The 22,619-nt window shown below is 52.2% G+C and overlaps 2 protein-coding genes across 13 annotated transcripts in view; one reads left to right on the forward strand and one right to left on the reverse strand.

Annotated features, from left to right (window-relative positions):
• LOC106998109 (uncharacterized) overlaps window positions 1-4,147 on the reverse strand; it is a 58,891-nt gene extending 54,744 nt beyond the window's left edge. For 11 of the 12 annotated variants that reach the window (XM_077961170.1, XM_077961165.1, XM_077961104.1 and 8 more), the window contains exon 1: window positions 2,692-4,043. In XM_077961170.1, coding sequence (XP_077817296.1) covers window positions 3,494-4,036 — 543 coding nt within the window. In that variant the 5' untranslated portion in view covers window positions 4,037-4,043 and the 3' untranslated portion in view covers window positions 2,692-3,493. Of the gene's footprint in view, window positions 1-1,137; window positions 1,207-2,691 lie in introns of all 12 variants that reach the window. The other variant, XM_077961176.1, reaches the window with a different exon arrangement.
• SLC2A1 (solute carrier family 2 member 1) overlaps window positions 3,347-22,619 on the forward strand; it is a 33,211-nt gene continuing 13,938 nt past the window's right edge. Inside the window, 2 exon segments of the mRNA NM_001257862.1 lie at window positions 3,347-3,629; window positions 18,919-19,014. Of these exon segments, the coding sequence (NP_001244791.1) occupies window positions 3,612-3,629; window positions 18,919-19,014 (114 nt within the window). The 5' untranslated portion in view covers window positions 3,347-3,611.

The following is a 22,619-nucleotide window of genomic DNA, read 5'->3' on the forward strand; positions in this document are numbered from 1 at the left end:
TAGGGCTTATTCCCTAGTTGGAGTTAAATTCTGCTTCCAAGGACTCAGCCACCCAAAAAACAAACCAGTCCACCTGAGAATCTAGTCAGTAGCTTCTGATGAATTTGCTTCTGACCAGTAGCCTCCAGGGGTCATAAAACATTCATAGAGAGGAACACAGAGAGGGTAATGGGGTCTGTGTGTGGGCAGATGGGGTGGAGTGGGTGAAGGAAAAGCTTTTCTTCTGGCCACTTTGCTTGTTCCTCAAGTACCACCCTACCATGGGATGGGGATTTGACTGAATTTCTCAAGTCAAGAACGAGTACAGTTTATGTAGCTAAGCCTTTATAAACATCCACTTTCCTTCAGGCCTACCCAGGAAGGGTTTATTATATCTATTTTACAGATGTGGGTCTTCGGGCTCAGAGAAGAGAAGCCATTGTTTGCCCATCAATGTCTGCAAGTAAACAGCAGAGCTGGGACTCCAGAGTCCAGATCTGGGGCTCCATCATCAATCTCTAAGAACGGCCCAGATATTCTTAAGGCCCCTAGGTAATCATTCTGGCAGTCTGCTGCCTTTGCACATGCTCTTCCCTCTGCTGAGAATGGCCTACCCTGGATCCATCTGGTGAACTCCTATTCAGCCTTCCAAACTCTGCTTAGCATGACCTCCCCCTTCCCAGATGCTCTCTCTACTCACTCTCCTTCCCCTGTGGTACAAGTTCTGCTCCTGTACAGATTCTTAACCCTCTATGCTTGACTTGGTACTGTTGCTGCTCATTTCCCCTCTTGCTCCCCCTCCAGCTTGGGGCCTCCATGAGGCTAACAACAGGGTCACATGTCTCTGTCCCTGGGAAAGTGGCCAGCATGGGGCTGGCCCAGAGAAGGACAAGGTGGCTGTTTGGTAAGTGTGACCCATGGGCTGAGTGAGGCAAACCCACAACTGAGAAAAGACATAGACCGTAGACTGGATGTGCTAAGAAACAAGGAGCTGTGGAGAGACTCTGAGCAGGGAAGTAGCAAAACCCAAACGGTACTTAAGGAAAGCCTGGACATATCAGCAGGACAGACTAGAGTGGAAGGAACATTCGAGACAGGTAGATTAGCTGCTCACTCATTCGTGCATTCCCTCCCTCCTTCAATCATTCACCCACGTGCCTCAGCTGCAGAACTAGTCCTCGAGGTGCTCACAGGCTGAGGGAAGGCAGACAGAAGACAAGTGGCAACCTACAAAACACCAAATGGTAAAGGAGAGAAAGATTTCCACTTGGGAGAACCAGGGAAACTTCCCAGAGGAGGAAGGACCCATGGTGCTTTTTGGTATGCTGAGGTGGCGGGCGGGGGGATTCCCAGGCAGAGGAGACAAGCTGAGCAAAGGTGTGGATGTGAGTTGCTGGTATGAGGGGCGAGGTTGAGTGTGTAAACTGGTGCCCCGAAGAAGGACCGTGATGGCCAGGCTTGGCCCTTACTCCCTCCATGACAATTTCAGACAGATGAGCAGGAGAGTGGCAGGGTGCAGGACTGGAGGACGAAAGACCAGTGGAGATGTAGGCCCTGCAGACAGCAGGGGAGGGAAAGAGGATGAGGTGGTGTAGACAGCGGAGTCAGCAGGACTTAGTGGGCTCTGTCCAGGGGTGAGGAGAGAGGTGGCCCCAAGCTTTCCAGGCTGAGCATAGAGAGATCATAGGAATTGAAGCCTTGGGCAGGGGGGTGCCCAGAATGCACCTGCATTCTGTTTCAGGGCTCCATACTCAACCAAGGTGCCCCTCAGCCAGAACTGGACACATTGCCAGAGAACTCCAGGGGTCATCTGGTCAGCTCAGCCTCCTGGTTTCCAACAGATAGTAAGCCTACCATGACTCCCTCCATCAGGAAAGGGACCCTCAAGATTTTGATCAGACCTTTGGACTGGGTGTCCTTCCCTTCACTGTGTCTCAAGCAAGACACTGGTCTAGAGGAAATAAGGTGAAGTCAGATGATAACAATACCACTACCAGTGCAGTGGCACATGCCTACACTCCCAGCTACTACGGAGGCTAAGGTGGAAGGATCACTTGAGCCCAGGAGTTCGAGACCAGCATTTATTTATTTACTAACAAAATAAATAAATAAACCAACAATACCACCAACCAGTAAATGAGAACTTCCATGCTAAACACTTCATGAGCTTATCTGGAAATTGCACCTCTCATGATAGCAATGAGATTGGTGTGAGAATTCCATTTACTCATAAGAAAACATCCTCGGCCGGGCTCGGTGGCTTACGCCTGTAATCCCAGCACTTTGGGAGGCCGAGGTGGGTGGATCACGAGGTCAGGAGTTCAAGACCAGCCTGGCCAAAATGGTGAAACCCCGTCTCTACTAAAAATACAAAAAAGTAGCCGGGCGTGATAGCAGGCGCCTGTAATCCCAGCTACTCAGGAGGCTGAGGCAGAGAACTGCTTGAACCCGGGAGGCGGAGGTTGCTGTGAGCCGAGATCGTGCCACTGCACTCCAGCCTGGGCGACAGAGCGAGACTCCGTCTGAAAAAAAAAAAAACAAAACCGAAAAAAAAAACCGAAAACAGCCTCATTGGCCAGGAATTCGCCCAGGATCGCGGCCGGGCCAGTATACAGTTGAGCTGGTTTAAACCCAAGGTCTATCATGTCCTTAACGTCAGTCAGTTAGCCTGCCTTTCATATTTTACACACTTATAGGTCACCATAGACTCACCTGAACTGTGAGAAGTAGAGGAAGGCGTCCCCAGAGGAGGTGATTTTAAAGCCCAGGTTTGAGACGGGTATGCATTTCTAGGCAGAGCCCGGCCGGTGCAAAAGCAAGGCTTGGCTCACAAACGGGAACGTGGGGGGTGGAGACAGGGAAGGGAAAAGTCAATCACTGGGCAAGACCTCCTGGAGTCTCTCTAACAAATAAATACTACTTTGCACGCAGTAGACGCTGTTCTAAACACTTTACAAATATTAACTCGCTTGGTCTTTCTATAACCCCACGAGGTGGTACTGTTACTATCCCTAGTGCACCGAAGTCACCCAGCGGCCGAGGGAGAACTCCAGTCCAGCTTTACACCCGCTACTCCGCGCATCCCAGCTTGCCTTACAGCCGGGTACCGGCTCCACCATTTTGCTAGAGAAGGCCGCGGAGGCTCAGAGAGGTGCGCACACTTGCCCAGAGTCACACAGCGAACGCGCTCCGCGGTCCCAACGCACAGAGAGGGCCGATCGGCAGCCTGAACGAGGCAGTGGTTGGGGGGCCCCGGCCCCGGCCCCTCCCCTAACCCCCTCCCCGCGGAGCACCACCCAGGACAGGCTGGGCCCCAAGCCCCGCCCCGAGGTCCTGCCCACACACCCCTGACACACCGGCGTCGCCAGCCAATGGCCGGGGTCCTATAAACGCTACGGTCCGCGCGCTCTCCCGCAAGAGGCAAGAGGTAGCACCAGCGAGCGTGCCGGTAGCTAGTCGCGGGTCCCCGAGTGAGCGCGCCAGGGAGCTGGAGACCAAGCGACGGGAGTCGGAGTCAGAGTCGCAGTCGGAGTCCCCAGACCAGAGCACAAGCCTGGGCCGGAGAGCGCCGCTCGCACGCCCGCCGCCACCCGCGTACCCGGCGCAGCCAGAGCCACCAGCACAGCGCTGCCATGGAGCCCAGCAGCAAGGTGAGTCGCGCGCCCGCGGGCCCTCCCGCCGGGAACAAAGGCGCGGACTCCTGCACGCCTTCCGCCGGCCAGGGCCTCCCCCGCCGCCCCGCCGCGCTGTGCGCCTGGGGCGGGCCGCGCGCCTCTCCGAGCCTGGCTGGATGCGGGTCCCGAGCGCAGTGCCCCGCCGGGCCGCGCGCCGCAGTGAGAATGGGCTCCGGATCTAGCGGGCCGGAGGGCGCCGCGTGCGTAGTTGGCGCCGGCACCGAGCACGCGGCTTCTTTCCGGGGGCGCCGCGCCGTCCACGCGGCCCTGCTGGTGCTGGGGACACAGGGCCCGGGCGCGGCACGTCGCACACGACCTCGGCGGCTGTAGCCCAGCGTCGGCCCCTCCCGGTGCGGGGGAGGGGGCCCGAGCGCGGCGCCCATTGGCTGAGCGGGCCGAGCCCCCGGCCCAGCCCCGGCCCCGGCGCGCGGAGGAGGCAGGACCCGCCCCCGCTCTCCGCCGGCTCCCCTAACCCGGGCGCCCCAGTAGGTGGGCGGCCTGGTGCGAGATGTCCCGCCCGCCTACCCTACTCCTCCCGCCCGTCCCCCGCGGTGCCGAGGCCGAGGGGAGGGCACTTCTCTCCAGGCCCGGGCTCTAACGCGGGGGTTGAGATGAACCTCCGGTCTTGGAGGCTCTCCTTTCCGAGGAGTGTAGGCCCCAAAGCTTTGGCCCAGTCTCGCGGAGATGTGTTCCGCGGAGGCAGGTTTACCCTCGGGACCGGCGGGGAGCGCAGCCGGAGGGACGGGGGATCCGGGAACCGGGAAAGAGCCCCAGGCTGAAGTCGAGCGGGAGGCGCGCACACCACAGGGTTGGAGAATGAGGGATGGGGACTCTGGGGACCAACAACTGCCTAGATGGGATTTCTTTTTTCATGTGTAGACGGGCTTGTCCTGCAGGGCATCTTTCTAACTTCCGCAGAGCGATTTCTTTCCAACAAATGTTTGTGGAACCCCTCCTGTGTATAGGGCGTTGTTTCTTTCCACCCTCCCTTCCTCCCCAGTCTACAATCTTTTCAAGTGCCCTTTTTCTTTTGAAACGCTCCCTCTTTATTATACTTGGATTTTTCCATCTCATCTGGGAGGGCATCTGGATGGCCCTTGTTTTCTTAGCTGGGACGCGGGGGTAGCACTGAATTCTGAACTGCCCTTCCTACTGGCTGTGGAGGTGTCCCGGTGGGACTGAGAGGGGTGACGCTGGGCCGTACCCTCGGCGGGAAAAGGCCTTCCGCCCCACACCTGTTGAATCCATGAGTCCAGACGACTTGCTTCACCCTTCCCGCGCCCTCGCTTAAGGTGAGACCCCGAGGAAGTTCCCGGGGAAGGCTCCCAGAATCCTAGGTGAGCCATAAGGGTGGGATATAACTAAACGAAAGTTCAGCGAGAAGCTCTTTTAGCTAGTGGCAAGGAAGTCCAAATATCTCAGGGCTCTTGCAGGCAACTTCTGGGCCTCAGTTTTTCCATCTGAAAGATAGAGATCACTTTTGTCACTTCCTCTAGGGAAGGAACTATCTATTCAGCATGCTATGCCAGACATGGGCATTTATTTGTTGAGTGAATGAGTGAATATTCTACGTGGAGACAGGAAAGTGGAGGAGAAAATCAACAGGTTCTTAGCCAAACTACTTTTCAGCGTCACGGACCATATAGCCCTGCTGGTTACTCACCAGCCTGGAACTCAGAGAAGGGAAATAAGTTTGCTAAAGTCACACAGCTAGTAAGTGGTTGAACTGGATTTGAACCCAGGCCCATCAGATTTAATTTCATTTCTGTCTCCACTGTCTCTCTTCACCACAGCATTTCTTGAATTTTAGGCAAAAGGGAGAGAGTTTGCTTACCTTCAAAGGTGGCTCCTTATGCCAGCTGCTTCTAAATAGTGTAGCAGACGGGTGCTCTTCATGGAGTGCTCTCCAAATTTTCCACTGTCTACCTCGTCAGTAATTAATGTTGGAACACCTCTTTCACAGTGGTATATATGTATTTTTAAATTCATGCACGTGCACTTTGATACTAACAGATTATATGCTTTCACAAAACAGAAATTTCAAAAGACAAATAGATACAAGACGGCAGTTGGGGTCATTTCCCCTCCAAATCTTGTGTAGATCATTCCATATACATTCTGGAATAAAGCCCTTCGCTTTGGAGACTGCTGAGTTGACCTGCAAGCACAACCTTTTTGTGCACGACGTTCAACTGAGGCCTGGAGAGGTCGTATCGCTTGCCTTTCACACAAGATCTGAAAATCAGGTGTGCCTGGCTCCAAAGCCTTGGTTCTGCTATGTTCCTCTTTGTCTCCCAGGAAATGGGAACTGACTTAACTAACTTCCCTGTGTTCCATTGTGCTCCTCTGTAACTCATAGTAATGAGCTTGACCAAATAGGAAGTAGGGGACAGATGGAATCACCTCGCCTCCAAGCCAGGGGTTCGCCCACAATCCCTCCTGGGCAGCACCAGCACGCAAGGGTGAGCCCTGCCCCAGATGTCTCACCCTACCCTTCGTGAAGAACTTGTAACTAGCCTTGCCTATGCCCATCACTCATCACTTTTCTGGCCAGTCTCTATCTTCCAGAAAAGGAAAAATCAGAAATCCGCGGCATCCTCAGCCCCTCTGTGGTGCAGAGAGCATAGTTTTTTGTTTTTTGTCCTTTTTGAGACGAGGTCTCACTCTGTCACCCAGGCAGGAGTGCAATGACACGATCTCGGCTTACTGTAACCTCTACCTCCCAGGCTCAAGTGATTCTGTCACCTCAACCTCTTGAGTAGCTGGAACCACAGACGCACGTCACCATGCCCAGCAAAATTTGGTAGAGACGGGGTTTTGCCATGTTGCCTAGGCTGGTCTCGAACTCCTGAGCTCAGGTGATCTGCCCGCCTCGGCCTCCCAAAGTGCTGGGATTACAGGCATGAGCTACTGCACCCGGCTGAACATAGGTGTTTGCGTATGTGGTTTTGACTCCCAGCTTGCCTCAATTGCCCAGTTTTCATCATTACAGTGTCTAGGAATTCAGAAAAGAATGTATGTCTCTGTCCCCATAGATGCTCCATAAATATTTCTTGCTTCCTTGGACTCCCGTGATGCATTGCACTTACCTGGGCCGTGGGTGACCTGTACCTGGGCCTTGGCCTTTATCTAAAAGCTGGCATTCTGGCAGTATGAGCTTTTGGGGAGTCAGGATGCTGGCCCGTGGGTATTAAGTCAGGTAAATCATTAAAGCTCCCACTAACCCATTCTTCCTAATAGGGGCTTGTCAGGAAGTGAGTAGGGATGGCACATGGGTGAGAGTGCCAGGCCAGGGAGGGTCCGCTCATGTGAGTGCCCTGCGCTGCTTTGGGCTTCTTTGCTTTGCCTTTTTGCCTTAGGCTGCCTGCCTGCCTTTCTGAATTTGGGTCACCCTTGGGATAGTTTGAAAGGGACATTCATGTCCAGTAACTCCTAGGGTCTTCACAACTGCCCTGTGATACAAGTTACAATGACCTCATGGTCCAATAAAAAATGACTTTGCAAAGATCACACACTGAGCCTCCCACCCCAAGACAAGCTGCCAGCCTTTCCAGGATGACATTAGAGGGTGGAAGGAACCCAGAGCAGGAGGGGCCTTCCAGCCATGGCCCAGCCCTCCATTTGACAAATGGGGAAACTGAGTCCAGAGAAGGGAAGAGATTTGTCTGAGATAAGGCTATCACAAAAGATTTCAGGCATTCTACGGAGCTGTGTTTTTTTTGTTTTTTTGTTTTGTTTTGTTTGTTTTTTGTTTTTTTGTTTTTTGAGACTGAGTTTCGCTCTTGTTGGCTGGAGTGCAATGGCACGATCTCGGCTCACCACAATCTTCGCCTACCAGGTTCTAGTGATTCTCCTGCCTCAGCCTCCCGAGTGGCTGGAATTACAGGCATGTGCCACCATGCCCGGCTAATTTTTTTGTAACTTTTTTGGTAGAGATGGAGTTTCTCCATGTTGGTCAAACTGGTCTCGAACCAGATCTCAGGTGATCCACCCACCTCGGCCTCCCAAAGTGCTAGGATTATAGGTATGAGCCACCGCGCCTGGCCTAGCTGTGTTTTTCTTAAAAGATGCTTTCTTGTGCACACGCCTGTCTGTGCCATCCTCCACCCACCCCCAAATGAGCAGGAATCCCCAGACACAGGACTTGCCCATGTTCTTTCTGCATGCCATAGGAGCCTGAAAGTTGGATTAGACGTAACTTGACAACTGAAACTCTACTGTAAATGGAAACAAAACACTAGATGTTACCACTAAACTCTGACCTTGAAGAAGTGGCTTTCCTTGGAGCCTTGGTTTCCTTCTCAATAAACAGAGACTTGGCTACCCCCGGTGGATGTGGTGAGACTGGCCCCATGCCCTAAATTAGGGCAGTGGCTATTTGAAGTGGAAAGACCCTTTGTATGGCCAGTCTGGGTGTACGAATGATGTAAACAGCCCCAAGATGATCCTTGTCTAGTACCGAGCCATCCAGGGATTCGACCCTATTTGCCCCGGAGCTGGACCAGCCTCAAATCCCCTGTAATCAGCTTGTGACTTCAAGGAGCTCAGCTTTGCCCAGTGCCTCCTGGTCACGGGGTGTCGGCCCAGAGCTCTGCTCCAGTACCAAGGGTACAGGCATCCAGCTCCCCGCTTCCCTAAGACTGGCAGAGCTGGGGAGGCCTGGAACAAAGAGGAAAGTGTGCAGTGTTGGCTTGGGGCCTGAAACCTCACCCCTTCCCCCACCTCACTCCTGGGCATAGAGGTGATAAAGCCGCTCACTCAGTCTGGTAACTGACATCCCCATGATGGCGGAGGCTGGGAGGCCTCCTGACCGGACTCATGGACTCAGAGAGGCTGTGTCCAGGCCTGCAGGCCCAGCCCTGGCCACCCAAACAAGCCTCCAATTGTTACCTCCCTTCACAGAAGGGGTGGACTGGAGCCTGAGACTCTGTCTTCCAGCCACCAGGCCTGGCAGTAGCTGATGCATAAACATTAGGGTTTTGCAGTAACTGAGCAGGGCTCCCAGGCCTTCAACCTGGGCAGAAAGAAGCATCATCTCCTCTCTTTGTGACCACACTGACTTGCCTCCCTGGGGCCTGCGCACCCTGGAATGGGAGAGAGCTCTTGCCAGGCCTCAGCTGATGGAGCTTTTGGCTACTGAGGCCTCTGCTGGACAGGAAGTCTGCCTGTATCTCCCCCTGCCCTGGCATTTGGGAGTGGGGAGGAAAGGGCTCCATCAGAAACAGCTCTACCATTTGACCTTAGGCCAGCCACACTTCTTGATGGAGCTTGTGTCCTCAGCTGTACTGGGGATGAGACCTAGCTGTCTGGGTCAGCGGCACTGAGGCTCCAGGGGAGCATGTGGGCTGTGCAGCAGGCTAGGGGAGTGCTGAGCAGCACAGATAGGGTTTCATAGCACAGTGGGAGCGCAGACAGGCCAGCTAGCCATAAGCGCCGCTGCTGGAGGAAGAGGTGGACTCTCTCGGGCTGGGGGGCCCAGTTCGAGGAAAGAAACAAGCAACTGCCCTGGGTTCCTTGAGCACCCAGCTATGGCAGTTCTTCTTGAGGACTTCTTTCCCCTAGCTGGGTGCCTTCTTCGGCTCCCTGCTGCGTGTGATAACTTGGGTGTGGCCCTCACAGCTGTGCAGAAGCTATCCCCAGAGGATTCTGGCCCCAGGTAAACAGAGTCGGCTCTGGGCTCGCCTTGCCTCCATCCCACAGCCCTGCGTGCTGTCTGTGGCACAGCCTAGAGTGGCACTGCACTGTGGCCCTGGCCCTCATGCGGCTGGAGCTGATCATGAAGTCCAGTGTCCCAGCAGTCATGGCTGGCATCATCACCATCTACAAGCTGGTGGTGGAAGTCCTTATCTCCAACTCACTCATTGACTGCATCAGCCTCTACGGGAATCTCCTCCAGCCAAGCGCTAGCCTGAGTGTGGGCCTGAGTGGCCTGGCAGCCAGCTGTGCCATCCGCACTCTGGGGGATGCAGTGCTGCCCAGAAGCCCGGGCTATCTGTGGGCCTGATCCTGACCTCATCTTCACTGTATGGTCTCATTGCCCTCATTCTCTCCACAAAGTAACCTTTGAGCCCACCAGCCACAGAATACAATATAAAGATCACTCCTCCTCGTTCCAGAATGAACAGCCTGACACACATGTCCCTTCAGTAGTTGGTCTTGTGAATGCAGTGTCCTAGTGCAAATGCCCATCATCTGTTGACCCCATCCTTGCCCCTGCCTGCTCCATGCTGTGGACATCTGGGCCCCCTCATCACCCATCCTGGCCCCCCTGACCAGTGAGGATGCCCCCACCCATCTAGGGTGCTCCGTGTCTAAGGATGAATTCCAGTGTCATTTTCCTCTCCACTGTAGGTTTATTTATGGAAGATTGGACCTGTTCATACATCTGTGGGGCAGCCCTCCATCTCCCAGCTATATAAAGTCTCTAACCACAGTGTTGCATTGTGGAGTTACCATGTGGTCTGACACTTCCTTGGATGAACTACGCTCGCTCCCAGCCCTAGACAGTCCAGGGCCTAGCGGGCAGTGTGTGGTGTCTGCCAAGTCCTGGCATCCAAGCTGTGTCCAATAAAGTGCTTGGATGTGACTGGAAAAAAAATTGGATTAAAAAAAATTTCAGAAGTTATAGAGCCAACTACAGAGAAGCATAATAAATGAAAGAATGTCTTCTAGTTTTGACAGTTTGGTGTTTACCCTAAAGACTTCTCTTTGTGCATGTGTAGATACATGCCTATAAATATAACGTTTGTGTAGTTGGATCCCACTTTCTACATAGTTCTTTGCAACCCATTCTGTTCACCAACCCAACCCTTAGAGGTAAATACTGGCAGTGTTTCTCTCTGCACATACAACCAAGTGCTACTATACAAGTTCACCAACTCCCTGTTCCTTACACAATATGTACAACCTATTGCTTTTTTTTCCCCCTGAACAATCTACCCTGGTACTCTTCATAACACAGATGTGTTTCATTCTTCCAATTGCATAATATTTCATTCTAGGCATGTCCCACCATGATTAAGAAATAGCACCCCCGTCACTTTCTTCATACCACTCACCACCTGATGTATTACATGTATTTATTTTCTTCCCCAGCCTTCAACTAAACTATCAAGTTCCATAGGCAGGGATTTAGTATAGTTTTATCACTGAATTTCCATTGACTAGAAGAGTGTTGGGAGCATGTATTTGGGCATAATCTTTCCTTGGCACTATCATTTATTCATAGAAAATCCTCTCTTATGGAGAACTAACTGAAGCTTAGAGGAAAAGACTTTTTTTTTTTTTGAGACGGCGTTTCACTCTTGTTGCCCAAGCTGGAATGCAATGGCGCCATCTTGGTTCACTGCAGCCTCCGCCTCCTGGGTTCAAGTGATTCTCCTGCCTCAGCCTCCTGAGTAGCTGGGACTACAGGCGTGCGCCCCCATGCCCGGCTAATTTTTCGTGTTTTTAGTAGAGACAGGGTTTCACCATGTTGGTCAGGCTGGTCTTGAACTCCTGACCTCAGGTGATCCGCCCTCCTCGGCCTCCCAAAGTGCTGGGATTACAGGCATGAGCCACTGTGCCCAGCCAGGAAAGGATGTTTTTAAGGTCACACAAGTGGAGGAGCTGGGAGTTAAACGTGTCTGCTGAGAGTGACAGTGAACTTTGCATGTGCCCAGTCTTACCAAATTAGTGTTCTCTTACTTGAATTATTGCCCATCTAACCACCAAATGTGTATCTTCTCAGGGATGTCAGTTTCCCCAGGGTCCAGATCCTGACCCCACGCCCGCACACGGCCAAGAAGCCAATCGTTTACATTTAACGTTCCATTATAGGATGCATACCTTTTCGGTTATTTAGGGAGGATGTGGTTTTGCCTGGAAGGCTTTGAGAATGCTGGGCAGCTCAGGGGACTTGGGGCTTAAATCAGAGGACAATCAACTTTTTTCTAAAGGGCCACATATAGCGTAAATATTGTCAGCTTTGTGGGACATGCAGTTCTCAGCCTGCCGCTCAGCTTTGCTGTTGCAGTACAAAAGCAGCCGTAGACAAATGAGTGTGGCTGTGGTTCCAATAAAATTTTATTCATGGTCACTGAAATGTGAATTTATTATAATTCTTACGTATCACAAAATATTAGTCGTTGTCTTTTTTTTCTCTCCAGCCACTTAAAAATGTAAAACTCATTCTTAGCTGCCATAGTTTGCCAACTTTGGCTTACAGCAAATGCAGCAAAGTGGCCCAAAGTTTTCTGAGCTTGTGCCCGTGCTGTCTCGGCTCAGAGTGGGCAAGGCTCAGAGAGCTGCTGTTATGGAATTTGACCTACATAGAAAGCACCAGGTAGAAACCTTGTTTCCTTCAGAGACCAGTACCCGGAAACAAGGGGAGGACCTGAGCAGGCAAGGCGCAGAATTTGGCATCAGAGACCCCCAGTTGGAAGCTTCTCTGAAGCCTAGAGCGCCCTGGTTCTGCGCTTTTCCCTCCCTCTCATTTCCCATCCGTGAAAAGGGAGCAATCTCTCCCCAAAAGCTTGTTCATGGTGGTTAAATCAGAATGTATGAGCAGCCCCTGGCAGGGTGCCTCAGCTCGCTGGTGCTGCTGATAAATGCACCAGCTCCCTCCTCTCAGTTGTACTTTCAAGACTGGCGAGTGCCTTCTGCCTCGAGGGCCACCAGGGGTGTCGGGAGGTTCAGTCATGCAAGGGTCTTGACATCACTGGAAGGCTTAAAGGAAGTGGCTTCAGGAGCACTTAATGCTTGAGGTCACCCTAAGGTCAGGCTTCGGGCTGTTAGTCCATCACTCTTCTTTTTTAAAAGACTTGGCAGGATGGAACTGGTCAGAGGGTAAAATGCCAGGCTAGGAAACCAAACAACTCTAGTCCCAACCCTGGCTTTTGTTTGTATGCTAGGCTGGGCACCTGCCCTCTGACCTCAGGCGCCTCCTGTCATGTGCCAATGTTACAGCAGTCTGCAATTTCTTGAGCTTCGTTCTTTCTTACTGCAGCCCAGGCTGTCTTTTTTTCTTTTTTTTGAGAGTGTCTTGCTCTGTTGCCCAGACTGGAATGCAGTGGTGCGATATCTGTTCACTACAACCTCTGCCTTTCAGGTTAAAGTGATTATATTCTCGTGCCTCAGCCTCCCAAGTAGCTGGGATTATAGGCATGTGCCACCACGCCCCACTAATTTTTGTATTTTTTTTTGAGACGGAGTCTTGCTCTGCCACCCAGGCTAGAGTGCAGTGACACGATCTCAGCTCACTGCAAGCTCTGCCTCCTGGGTTCACACCATTCTTCTGCCTCAGCCTCCTGAGTAGCTGGGACTACAGGTGTGTGCCACCACGCCGGGCTAATTTTTTTTGTATTTTTAGTAGAAACGGGGTTTCACCATGTTAGCCAGGATGGTCTCCATCTCCTGACCTCGTGATCTGCATGCCTTGGCCTCCCAAAGTGCTGGAACTGCAGGCGTGAGCCACTGTGCCGGCCCGTTTTTGTATTTTTAGTAGAGATAGGGTTTTTGCTGTGTTGGCCAGACTGGTCTCGAACTCCTGGCCTTAACCAATCCGCCTGCCTCGGCCTACCAGAGTGCTGGGATTACAGGTGTGAGCCACCGCGTCCAGCCTTGAGGTTCTTTCTTTTAATGCCCCAAAATTTGTTTAAATGAGTAAGAAACACAACAAAACAAGTTAAAGGGAGCTGTCATGGATTACGTAAACCCCTCCCGCCCACCTTTGTGCTGTGTACTAAGCAGTTGGAAAGCCCCGCGTCCCCTGCTTCCCTGCACCTCGGGAACCCACGTGGGATGCTGTAGGAAGAGGACAAGATGGAGCAACGTCTGCATTCTGTTGGCCCTGGGACCCTCCTCTTGCCAGGAATACCCTGCCTCTGAGCGGCAGTAGCCATGTGCCCTCCCTCTGCCAATATAGATTGAGAACCTGCCGCAAGCCAACCCGGGGGCTGGAGCGCTATGCCGACACACTGACATGGGTCAAAAGGCCACGGTTTGGCCGGGCGCAGTGGCTCACGCCTGTAATCCCAGCACTTTGGGAGGCTGAGGCGGGCGGATCACGAGGTCAGGAGATCGAGACCATCCTGGCTAACACAGTGAAACACCGTCTCTACTAAAAATACAAAAAACTAGCTGGGCGAGGTGGCAGTTGCCTGTAGTCCCAGCTACTCGGGAGGCTAAGGCAGGAGAATGGCGTAAACCCGGGAGGCGGAGCTTGCAGTGAGCTGAGATCACACCATTGCACCCCAGCCTGGGCGACAGAGTGAGACGCCATCTCAAAAAAAAAAAAAAAAAAAAGCCACGGTTTTTGCAAGTTATACAGTGTGGCCAGGGCCATCTGGCATCTGAGTGTTGGGGGAGAGGTCCTGAATCTTAACACCCCATCCACGGCTTCCTGGGAGAGGGAGGTCTCTTGTGGGTCGTGAGACCCCCAGCAGTGGGATAGGGAGGGTGAGGGGTGGGGACATGAGAAATCCTTCTCTGTGCTGGACCCTGGGCCCAGGCGCTGGCCAAGCTGAGAGGTCATGACTCTGTTAGGAGAGTCAGGATTTGAACTCGGCCTGCCTGACTTCAGAGGTCTTTCCTCAACAGCCCTGTGGGTTTGGAGTGGAGGGTTTTGGGGGATGCTGTTTTCACCTCTCAGAGCTCTGATAGTCCAGCACTCTCCAGGGGTTTGATAATGGCTGAGGATGAACACTGGTCTGGCACAACAGATACACACAGAGCCAGCTTTGCCTAAAAGCTAAATTGAAAAGTGGCAGGTTTCTTTGTTTTGCAATTTGTATGTGCTGTTCCCTCCTCTGGCCACTCTGGCTGCAGACACGGTATGACCCAGGTTCCATTCTTTTTTTTCTCACTCTGTTGCCGAGGCTAGAGTAAGGTGGCATGACTCACTGCAACTTCTGCCTCCCAGGCTCAGGTGATCCTCCTACCTCAGCCTCCTGAGTGGCTGGATACAGATGTGTGCCACCATATCCGGCTATTTTGTTGTTGTTGTTGTAATTTTAGTGGAGACCTGGTTTCACCATGTTGCCCAGGCTCGTCGTCTTGAACTCCTGAGCTCAAGTGATCCGCCCATGTTGGCCTCCCAAAGTGCTGGGATTACAGGCGTGAGTCACTGCGTCCTGCCCCTGGTTCTGTTCTTAAGGAGTTCCCAAACTGAGTGACAGATGGGTAATAAGCTAGAGACTGTAGAGGACATAGCAAGAGCAGAGGCCTGGAAGAGAACGGAATGTTCTAGAAAGTAGTCTTATCCCCAGGGAGTGATGATGGGCTGCTGGGGATCCCAGATTCTGGGCTGTAGATTGCTCCCCACCAGTAAAAAAGGCTCCCACAAGAAAATCACAAGCTGTCTGGGGCTAGTACCCTTCTCTAAGTCATCACCAACTGTTCATCAGCTTGACAGACACCAGAATAAATACACGTTGAGTGAATGGACTTCATTACCATGTTCCAGTTCCAGCCACTGGCTGGTGGGGGCAGATGGTGCTGAGGTTGCCCGGTCAAGGGTAGCTTGCTCTTCTTCCTTGCTCCAGCAAATACTTGTGGAGGGAATTCTGCCAGGCTTCGTAATGGATACTGATAGAAAACTTAACAGCAACGCCTTAAGGAAGGAACTTTCATCTCCATTTTCTAGGTGAGGAAACCAAGGCCCAAAGCAGGGCTACCTTGTATCCCACTCCAAGGTGAAAGGAGGCAGCTTGCTGCATTTAAACGTGGGTCAGCTTCCAAGCCCAGCAGTGATCAAGCCGGCTATGGTGGGCGCAGCAGAAGGGGAGCATGAATCTGAGATTGGTTGCAGTGTCATCGTGTGCCTACTGAGGAGCAGGGGCCATGTCCCTCCCCCTACACCTAGCACTGAGCCACACTGAGCACCCTGTTTCTTAATCTGACCGATCGGTCCCCATTTCTTCCCCCTGCACATACTGTTCTGTCCACCTGGAATGTAGCCTTGCCACTGCTTTCCCACTTGGCAGACTCTCTGTGTGTCCTTCACGGCCCAGCTCCAGTGTCACCTCCTGGGAGCTCATCTTTTTTTGTACCTGGGCAAAACTGGAAATCTTTCCCTCCAGGGTTCTCACAGTGCCTCATACCAGCCTCCTGTTGAAGCCAAGACCACACTAGCCACTCATCTTCATCTGCCTCCCCACTGCCCCCACCCCACTGGACTGGAAACCCCTTCCTTGGTGTCAGGACTGGGTCCAGTTTCATCCGGGGCCCCAGCCTCACTTAGCATGAGACCTGGAGCATAGGTCACTGGTATTTTAGTGAGTCCTAGTGCCGCAGCTGCCTGGGTGGATGTGGATGTGATCCAGGGCGTGGGTAGGCAGGTTTTCTAAAGTGGAGTTTGACCTCGACCTGCCGATGACAAGGTCCAGCAGAGGGGTATGTCCTTGGACCCCAGCAGCCCCCATTGCCAGAGGCTAAAATCGAGCAGCTGCTCAGTGGGGCCCCAGGGATGACTTCAGAGGCTCCAGACCCCTGGAACATCAGATGCAGACCCCAGTAAAACAGGGCCTGTGATAATAGCACTTGCCTCACACGGCCAGTGTCATTCACTCATGCTCTGCCAACATGTTTTTATTTAAATTTTTTTGTTTTTATTTAAACAAAAAATGTTTTTATTTAAATTATGTTTTTATTTAAATTGCTTTGTTCTAAGTAATATGAAATCATAGGGCTTGTAAAAATTATTTTGAATAGGTGATTCCATTCACACCATTCAGAATTCAAAAAAGTGCCAAAGGCTATAAAATGAAATCTCCCTTTCACCCTGTCCCCAGTCACCCAGGCCCCCCGGGTTAGAATGTCACCTTTCTTGTACATTCTTTTTTTTTTTTTTTTTTAGACAGAGTCTGCTCTGTCGCCCAGGCTGGAGTGCAGTGCAGTGGCGCCATCTTAGCTCACTTCATCTCCCAGACAAAGTGATTCGTGTCCCTCAGCCTCCCAAGTAGTTGGGACTACAGGCACGCACCACCATGCCCGGCTAATTTTTGTATTTTTAGTAGAGACAGGGTTTTGCCATGTTGGCCAGGCTGGTCTCGAACTCCTGGCCTCAAGCTGGGATTACAGGTGTGAGCCACCGCGCCCAGCCTCTTGTGCATTCTTTTAAATAGATGTGTATATTCTCCTTCTGCCCCCAGCCAATTTTTTTTTAAAACACAAAAGGGAGCATACAATATACACACTGCTCTGTTTTTGGTTTTGCTTTTGTTTTTTGGGACAGGGTCTCACTCTGTCACCCAAGCTGAAGTGCCATGGGGTGATCACAGCTCACTGCGGCCTCGAACCCCCAGGTTATGTATTCCATTATATAACTATGCCACGCCACGTTTTCTGAAATCATAGATTGATGTCGCTGCATTGCTTGTTTTTAATCTATTCTAATGTGTTCCAGAAAAATACAGTATATACTTTGCATCCCATAAGCCAAATGCAGGTAATTCCGCAGGCAGAAAGCCCAGCACGTGGTGGGCCTAGCAGTCGCTGTTTAGTGAACCCTCCTGGTGATGCTTAGTGCCTTGCCACAGCCTCTGATTTAATCCCAGTGTCCACCCTATGAGTTAGACTTGACCTGGTGTGTCACTGGGATCCCCCAGAAGTTTGTCAGCTGCTCACTACCCACTCAGAACAACAGCTCTGGGCCTGAAGGCTCCCCAGAGACTTGAGAGAGGGAGACTCGGGGCAGTGCCAGGACATACTGGGGGAGGGGCTGTCTTTCCAGTTGGGCAATGCAGAGAACTTAGAGAGAATGGAGTCCCTGTGGTATAAGGGAAGCCCCAGCATGTGGAATAAATGTCCCGAGGCAGGCTAAGGGGTCAGACTAATGGGAAGGAAGGACACAACGCACACACAGAGGGGGCTCTGAGCTGTACGCTCCTCCTGGGCCAAAGTCTTCTTCCTCTTTCGCAGCCTCTGATGTGAGAGCCTTGGCTTTTGCAATCGTTGCCCTGACTGACAGCTTCCAGAGAATGAAAAGACCATACTGGGAATATGCCTGATAACAGCTACGCCCAGGGCTATCTGTGATGATCTTGAAGTAAAGGGTGCTTCTGGGTTCTGTGGAAACCGAGGCCCAGAAACCCACAGGCAGGCCGTGGCCAGCTCCACTCACTTCCAGTGCCCAGTCTGGTGTGGTGTGCGTAGCGAATGCCAGTCATTTCTTTGGTGTGCCTCCCGCAGCCCTGTTCTCCCACAATCAGTTAAAGGCCTGCCTAATGTCACATTTCCTGATTTCCTCATTTTTATAGCTGAAAAGAGTACTTTTCTCCAGCAAGGCGGACATCCCACTGGCCTCTCAGTCACCTGTGGCTAAGCAGGGCTCTTCACCTGCTGGCCTCTGCCCTTCCTGCTGCCTCATGTCCTCGGCTTCCAGTGGATAGAAGCAAACTGCCCTTTTTCTCTCCTAGCCCTTTGCCCACTGGAAACACCTTGGCCCAACACTCTTACTCACCTTGTGCACTTTTCCAAAGTGCATTCCTGCCTAGCATGTCATCTATGTCCAAATAACCTTGGGAGTCTTATGGTTTGGGGATTGTTGCCGTCAGGAGCACTGGGTAGGGAGTCCGGAGCCCTGAGCTCTCTGCTGCAGACTCCTGAGTGATCTGGAACTTGCCTCACCCTCTCAGGGCTCAGTTTCCTGCCCTGTGAACAGCAGGAAGGTCAGGGCAAGGTGGGATCACATCTCCAATGTGACAAACGAAGCTGTTGCCATTTTGCTGACCATCCAATGGAAGACAGGGGAGAAGTGGAGGACAGGGGAGAAGTGGTGCAAGGGGGACTTAGCTGGAATTCACAGAGCAAACAGGCCGATGGGCTGGAATCAGAAGCCAGCGCCTTCAGCTCCAAATCCAGGTTGTTTCTCCTATATCTGTGCTACTCCTACCAAGTAATTTGGGCCCCCTCACATAGGAGGGTTGGTTCCTGGGCCTCCCAGTTAGAGAGTCTAGAACCACCAGACCCCAGGCATGGCTTCACCAGGGAAATGAGACCCCCACGAATCCGAAGCCTCTGCCTCTCTGAGACCTGGCTACAGAGAGAGAAGACCATACTTCCCCTCTCTCCCCAGGAAATGGTCGGCCAGCCCAGTGTCTTGAAGTCAGCTAGGCTGGTTTGGGCACCTGAGGTCGGGAATAGGCCAAGTTTCCTGGGAGAAAGACTGGTGTGGTGCCAGGAGTCAGGCAAGATACCTGAACACAGGAACCTGCCAGTCCAGGCCCTGCCCTGTAGTAACCTGGGCCCAGACACGCCTATAACAGTGTGGTTTGTTTCTCTGCAGAAGTTGACGGGTCGCCTCATGCTGGCCGTGGGAGGAGCAGTGCTTGGCTCCCTGCAGTTTGGCTACAACACTGGAGTCATCAATGCGCCCCAGAAGGTGAGTACTATGCCATCGTTGGCTTATGGACACGAGCCTGCTCTGTTGCACATCACACATGCCCATGGTCTCACACCACCACCTGAATTAGTCTCACACCACCCCAGAAGGTGAGTACTATGCCATCGTTGGCTTATGGACACGAGCCTGCTCTGTTGCACATCACACATGCCCATGGTCTCACACCACCACCTGAATTAGAGTCATTTACATCAACGCACTGTCTGCCTCTCCAGCCAATTTTCTGGCCCTGACAATGTCAGAGACTCGTCTCTTGCTTTGGAATCTTAGGGCGGCAGAATTCTAGAATCTCAGGTCCCACAGAATCCTGGGGTCTTTTATAGGGCCTCTTGACCAACCCTCCACCCAACTCAGTCGTATAATAATATGTTGGATGATATAATAAACTCAGAGCAAAGCTCAATACAACAATGCTGCATTTCCATGGCATTCTGGGGCTGCAGAGGGTTTTCCTGGGCTTGTCTCACTTGATGCTCACTGCAGCACTGTAGGCAACAGGCACCACTCCCAGCCTGCAGGTGTGGGAAATGGCCAGGGAGAGGAAACCTGCCCAGTATCACCCAGCTAGTCAGAGACAGCTGGTATCCAACACCTGCCTGCCAGGTGGTCCTTGAGCCTGCACTCATACCCATCCACAGGCAGTGCACTTCCTTTTAAGGCATCCAATTGTAGGTTGAAACTGCGTCCTCTCCCTGAAGGCCCTGTGCCAGTCAAAGCAGAAATGGCGTCTTGCCCTGGGGAGCCGCAGGGGGTGAAGGTCTGTGCTGGCTTCCTCCTCCCTACCGTGCATCCTAGATCTGTCCTCACTTGTTTACTTGAATGTCAGGATGGGAAGGGACCTAGATCATCTCCTCCAGCCCAGCCTACTTGCATTAAGGAGGAGAGAAGAGGAAAAGGGGGTAGGGGGTAGGGACAGGAAAGGAAACTAACTGAGCCCTTCCTCTGTACCAGGCATTTTGCTTGTGTTTATGAGATTGGGTGGTGATTTCCATTTTATAGACCCAGAAAACTGAGGTCCAGGCAGATGAAATGACCGACAGGCCCAAGGTCACAAAGCTACTGAATGTTGGAGTCAGAAGCCAAGCTCTTTATTTCCATGGCCGCAGGCGGTCTTCCTAACCAGCTGCCTTGCCAGTTTAAAAATCTATACCTTCTCAGAGAGGACCAAATGAGTGGGCAGTCCTCACTCACGTCAGGACCACATTTCTTGTCTAGACGGATGCGGCTAGAAAGTGAGTGTGGTGACTCCCAAAGATCAGGGGCCTGTTTGGGGGAACCAGGTAGTGTCTGGAGTTAGCTGGGCTCTTTTCCAAATAGGCACTATGGGCTATGGGCCATGCCCGATGCCAAGAAGCAAGTCACCAGGAAGGCTTGGCCTGCTGAGTCATGCTCAGCTGCCGCGGAGGTGACGGGACTTTTCCAAGTTTGCCGGGCATGGCGACCGTGGGCCCATGTTTGGACCAGCCCCAAGCCCTGCATTTGCTAAGTGCTCTTGACAGCTCTTGTCGAAGTGTGTGCTTCAGAACTGGCTCCCTTTGGGAATCCTTACAAATGGAAAGTCTGTAAGACAGGCTGGGAGGAAACAGAGGGAGGCTGAGCTCTCCACTTTGCTGCACACTAGGGTTTCCAGGACACCCCCAGATTCTGATTTAATTGGTCTGGGATGCTGTTTGGGCATTCAATTAAAAGCTTCTCCACCAATTCAACTGTGCAGCCAAGGTTGACAGTACTGGACTGAGTGATGTCTTGACTGTGATCTCATAGTGAGTTAATGACAGAACTAGGACTCTAAGGTCAGGACAGAGAAGGTGTTTTCCAGAAACAGAACAGGGTTGGGGTGAGCAGGGGGCCTGCAAAGTAAAATGCCCAGAAGAGAGAAAGCCTGGCATGAGTAAAGCATGAGTAGTTTAGTGTGTCACTAGAGTGAACAGGAGGAGGGGGAAGGTTGGGGAGGTCAACACGGTAGGCAAGAGCCAGACCACAAAGGGCCCTGTAAGTATGGCATGGCACAGTCAGAAGGGGCGGTGGGGGTGGGGAGGGGCAGCTAGGGAGCATGGACTTCAGGATGAAGACAATAGGAACCCACTGCCCAGGGCAGACGTGATCAGACTTGCATTGTACGGAAATGACTCAGGCGTCTGGTATGGAGGGGTAGACCTAAGAATGTGAGACTAGAGACGGGAAACCATGAAAGTTGCCGTTGCACTAGTGACATAAAAGCAAACCCTCAGAGGAAGAATGGACAGGATTTGGTCATCAATTCCGTGCGAGGGCAACAGAGAAGGGTTTAAAAATGGTTTCTAGGTATCTGGTGATGTGTGGTTTGAAGAAGGAGCAGGTGTGCCAGGAGCTGAGAGGTGGCCATGGGATGTGCAGGAATGGAGACGTGGGTGACACAGCTGGAGATGTGCAGGAGGCACCTGCATGTGTGGGTCTGTTTCTTAGACCCAGGCTGGAGAAAAGTTGAGAGTTAGTCACTGGTATCCACACAGCGGAGGAAGATCTTCTAGGGAGACTGTGGAATAAAAAGAGAAATGAAGAGTAAGGCAGGCGTGGTAGCTCACACTGTAATCCCAGCACTTTGGGAGGCTGAGGTGGGTGGATCACTTGAGCCCAGGAGTTCAAGACCAGCCTGAGCAACACATCAAGACCTCATCTCAATTTTATAATTAAATCAATAAAAATTAAAAGTAAAAAGATTAAGGCCCCAGAGAACAACCCATTGCTAGAAAAGGACCCTAAGTAGAAGAACAAGAGCTGGTATCTCTAAAACCAGGAGAGGATACCCTCCCAACACAGAGGGAGAATGTAAGCTGTCGAAGGGCCAGGGTATTTGTCTGGTTTGTCCACGGCTGTGTCCTCAGTGCCTAGAACGGTGCCTGTCATAGTAATAGACACTGGTGGATAGTGAGTGGATGAACGGAGTGGAGGAATGCCATCAGGTGCCCCAGGGGTTGAACTGGGCAAGCCTCTCCACATTGCTGAATGCAGAAGAGGCGATGGTGGCCTTGTGGCCATTTGGGCTGACTGGGTGACACAGCACGGGTAGAAGCCTCACTACGATTGGGTGAAGAGTGAGAGGCAGATGAGAAAGGGTGGAGACAGCCCTTCCAAAAGAGTTGGTGGGAAATGGAGAAAAGAGTTGAGGAGGTTTGGAATTATGGTATGGCTAGGAATTTATGTATGTATGTATGTATGCATGTATGTATGTATTTTAATGAAGGTCATTTTAAAACATGTTGGAAGGAATCAGCAGAGGAGAGCGTGAAGATAAGGAAGTGAGGGCGGAGGTCTTGCAGGAGGGAGGTGGTGTCAGAGCAGAAGGGAGGGGCTGCCTTTGGCCAGGAGGGACTGAGATACCGTTTTTTTTTTTGAGATGGAGTCTTGCTCTGTTGCCCAGACTGGAGTGCAGTGGCATGATCTTGGCTCACTGCAACCTCCGCTTCCTGGATTCAAGTGATTCTCCTGCCTCAGCCTCCTGAGTAGCTGGGCTACTGGTACAGGTGCGTACCACCATGCTCAGCTAATTTTTGTGTTTTTAGTAGAGATGGGGTTTCACCAGGTTGGTGAGGCTGTCTCAAACT

Source organism: Macaca mulatta, chromosome 1 (genome assembly GCF_049350105.2).
Source record: "Macaca mulatta isolate MMU2019108-1 chromosome 1, T2T-MMU8v2.0, whole genome shotgun sequence".
Taxonomy (NCBI): domain Eukaryota; kingdom Metazoa; phylum Chordata; class Mammalia; order Primates; family Cercopithecidae; genus Macaca; species Macaca mulatta.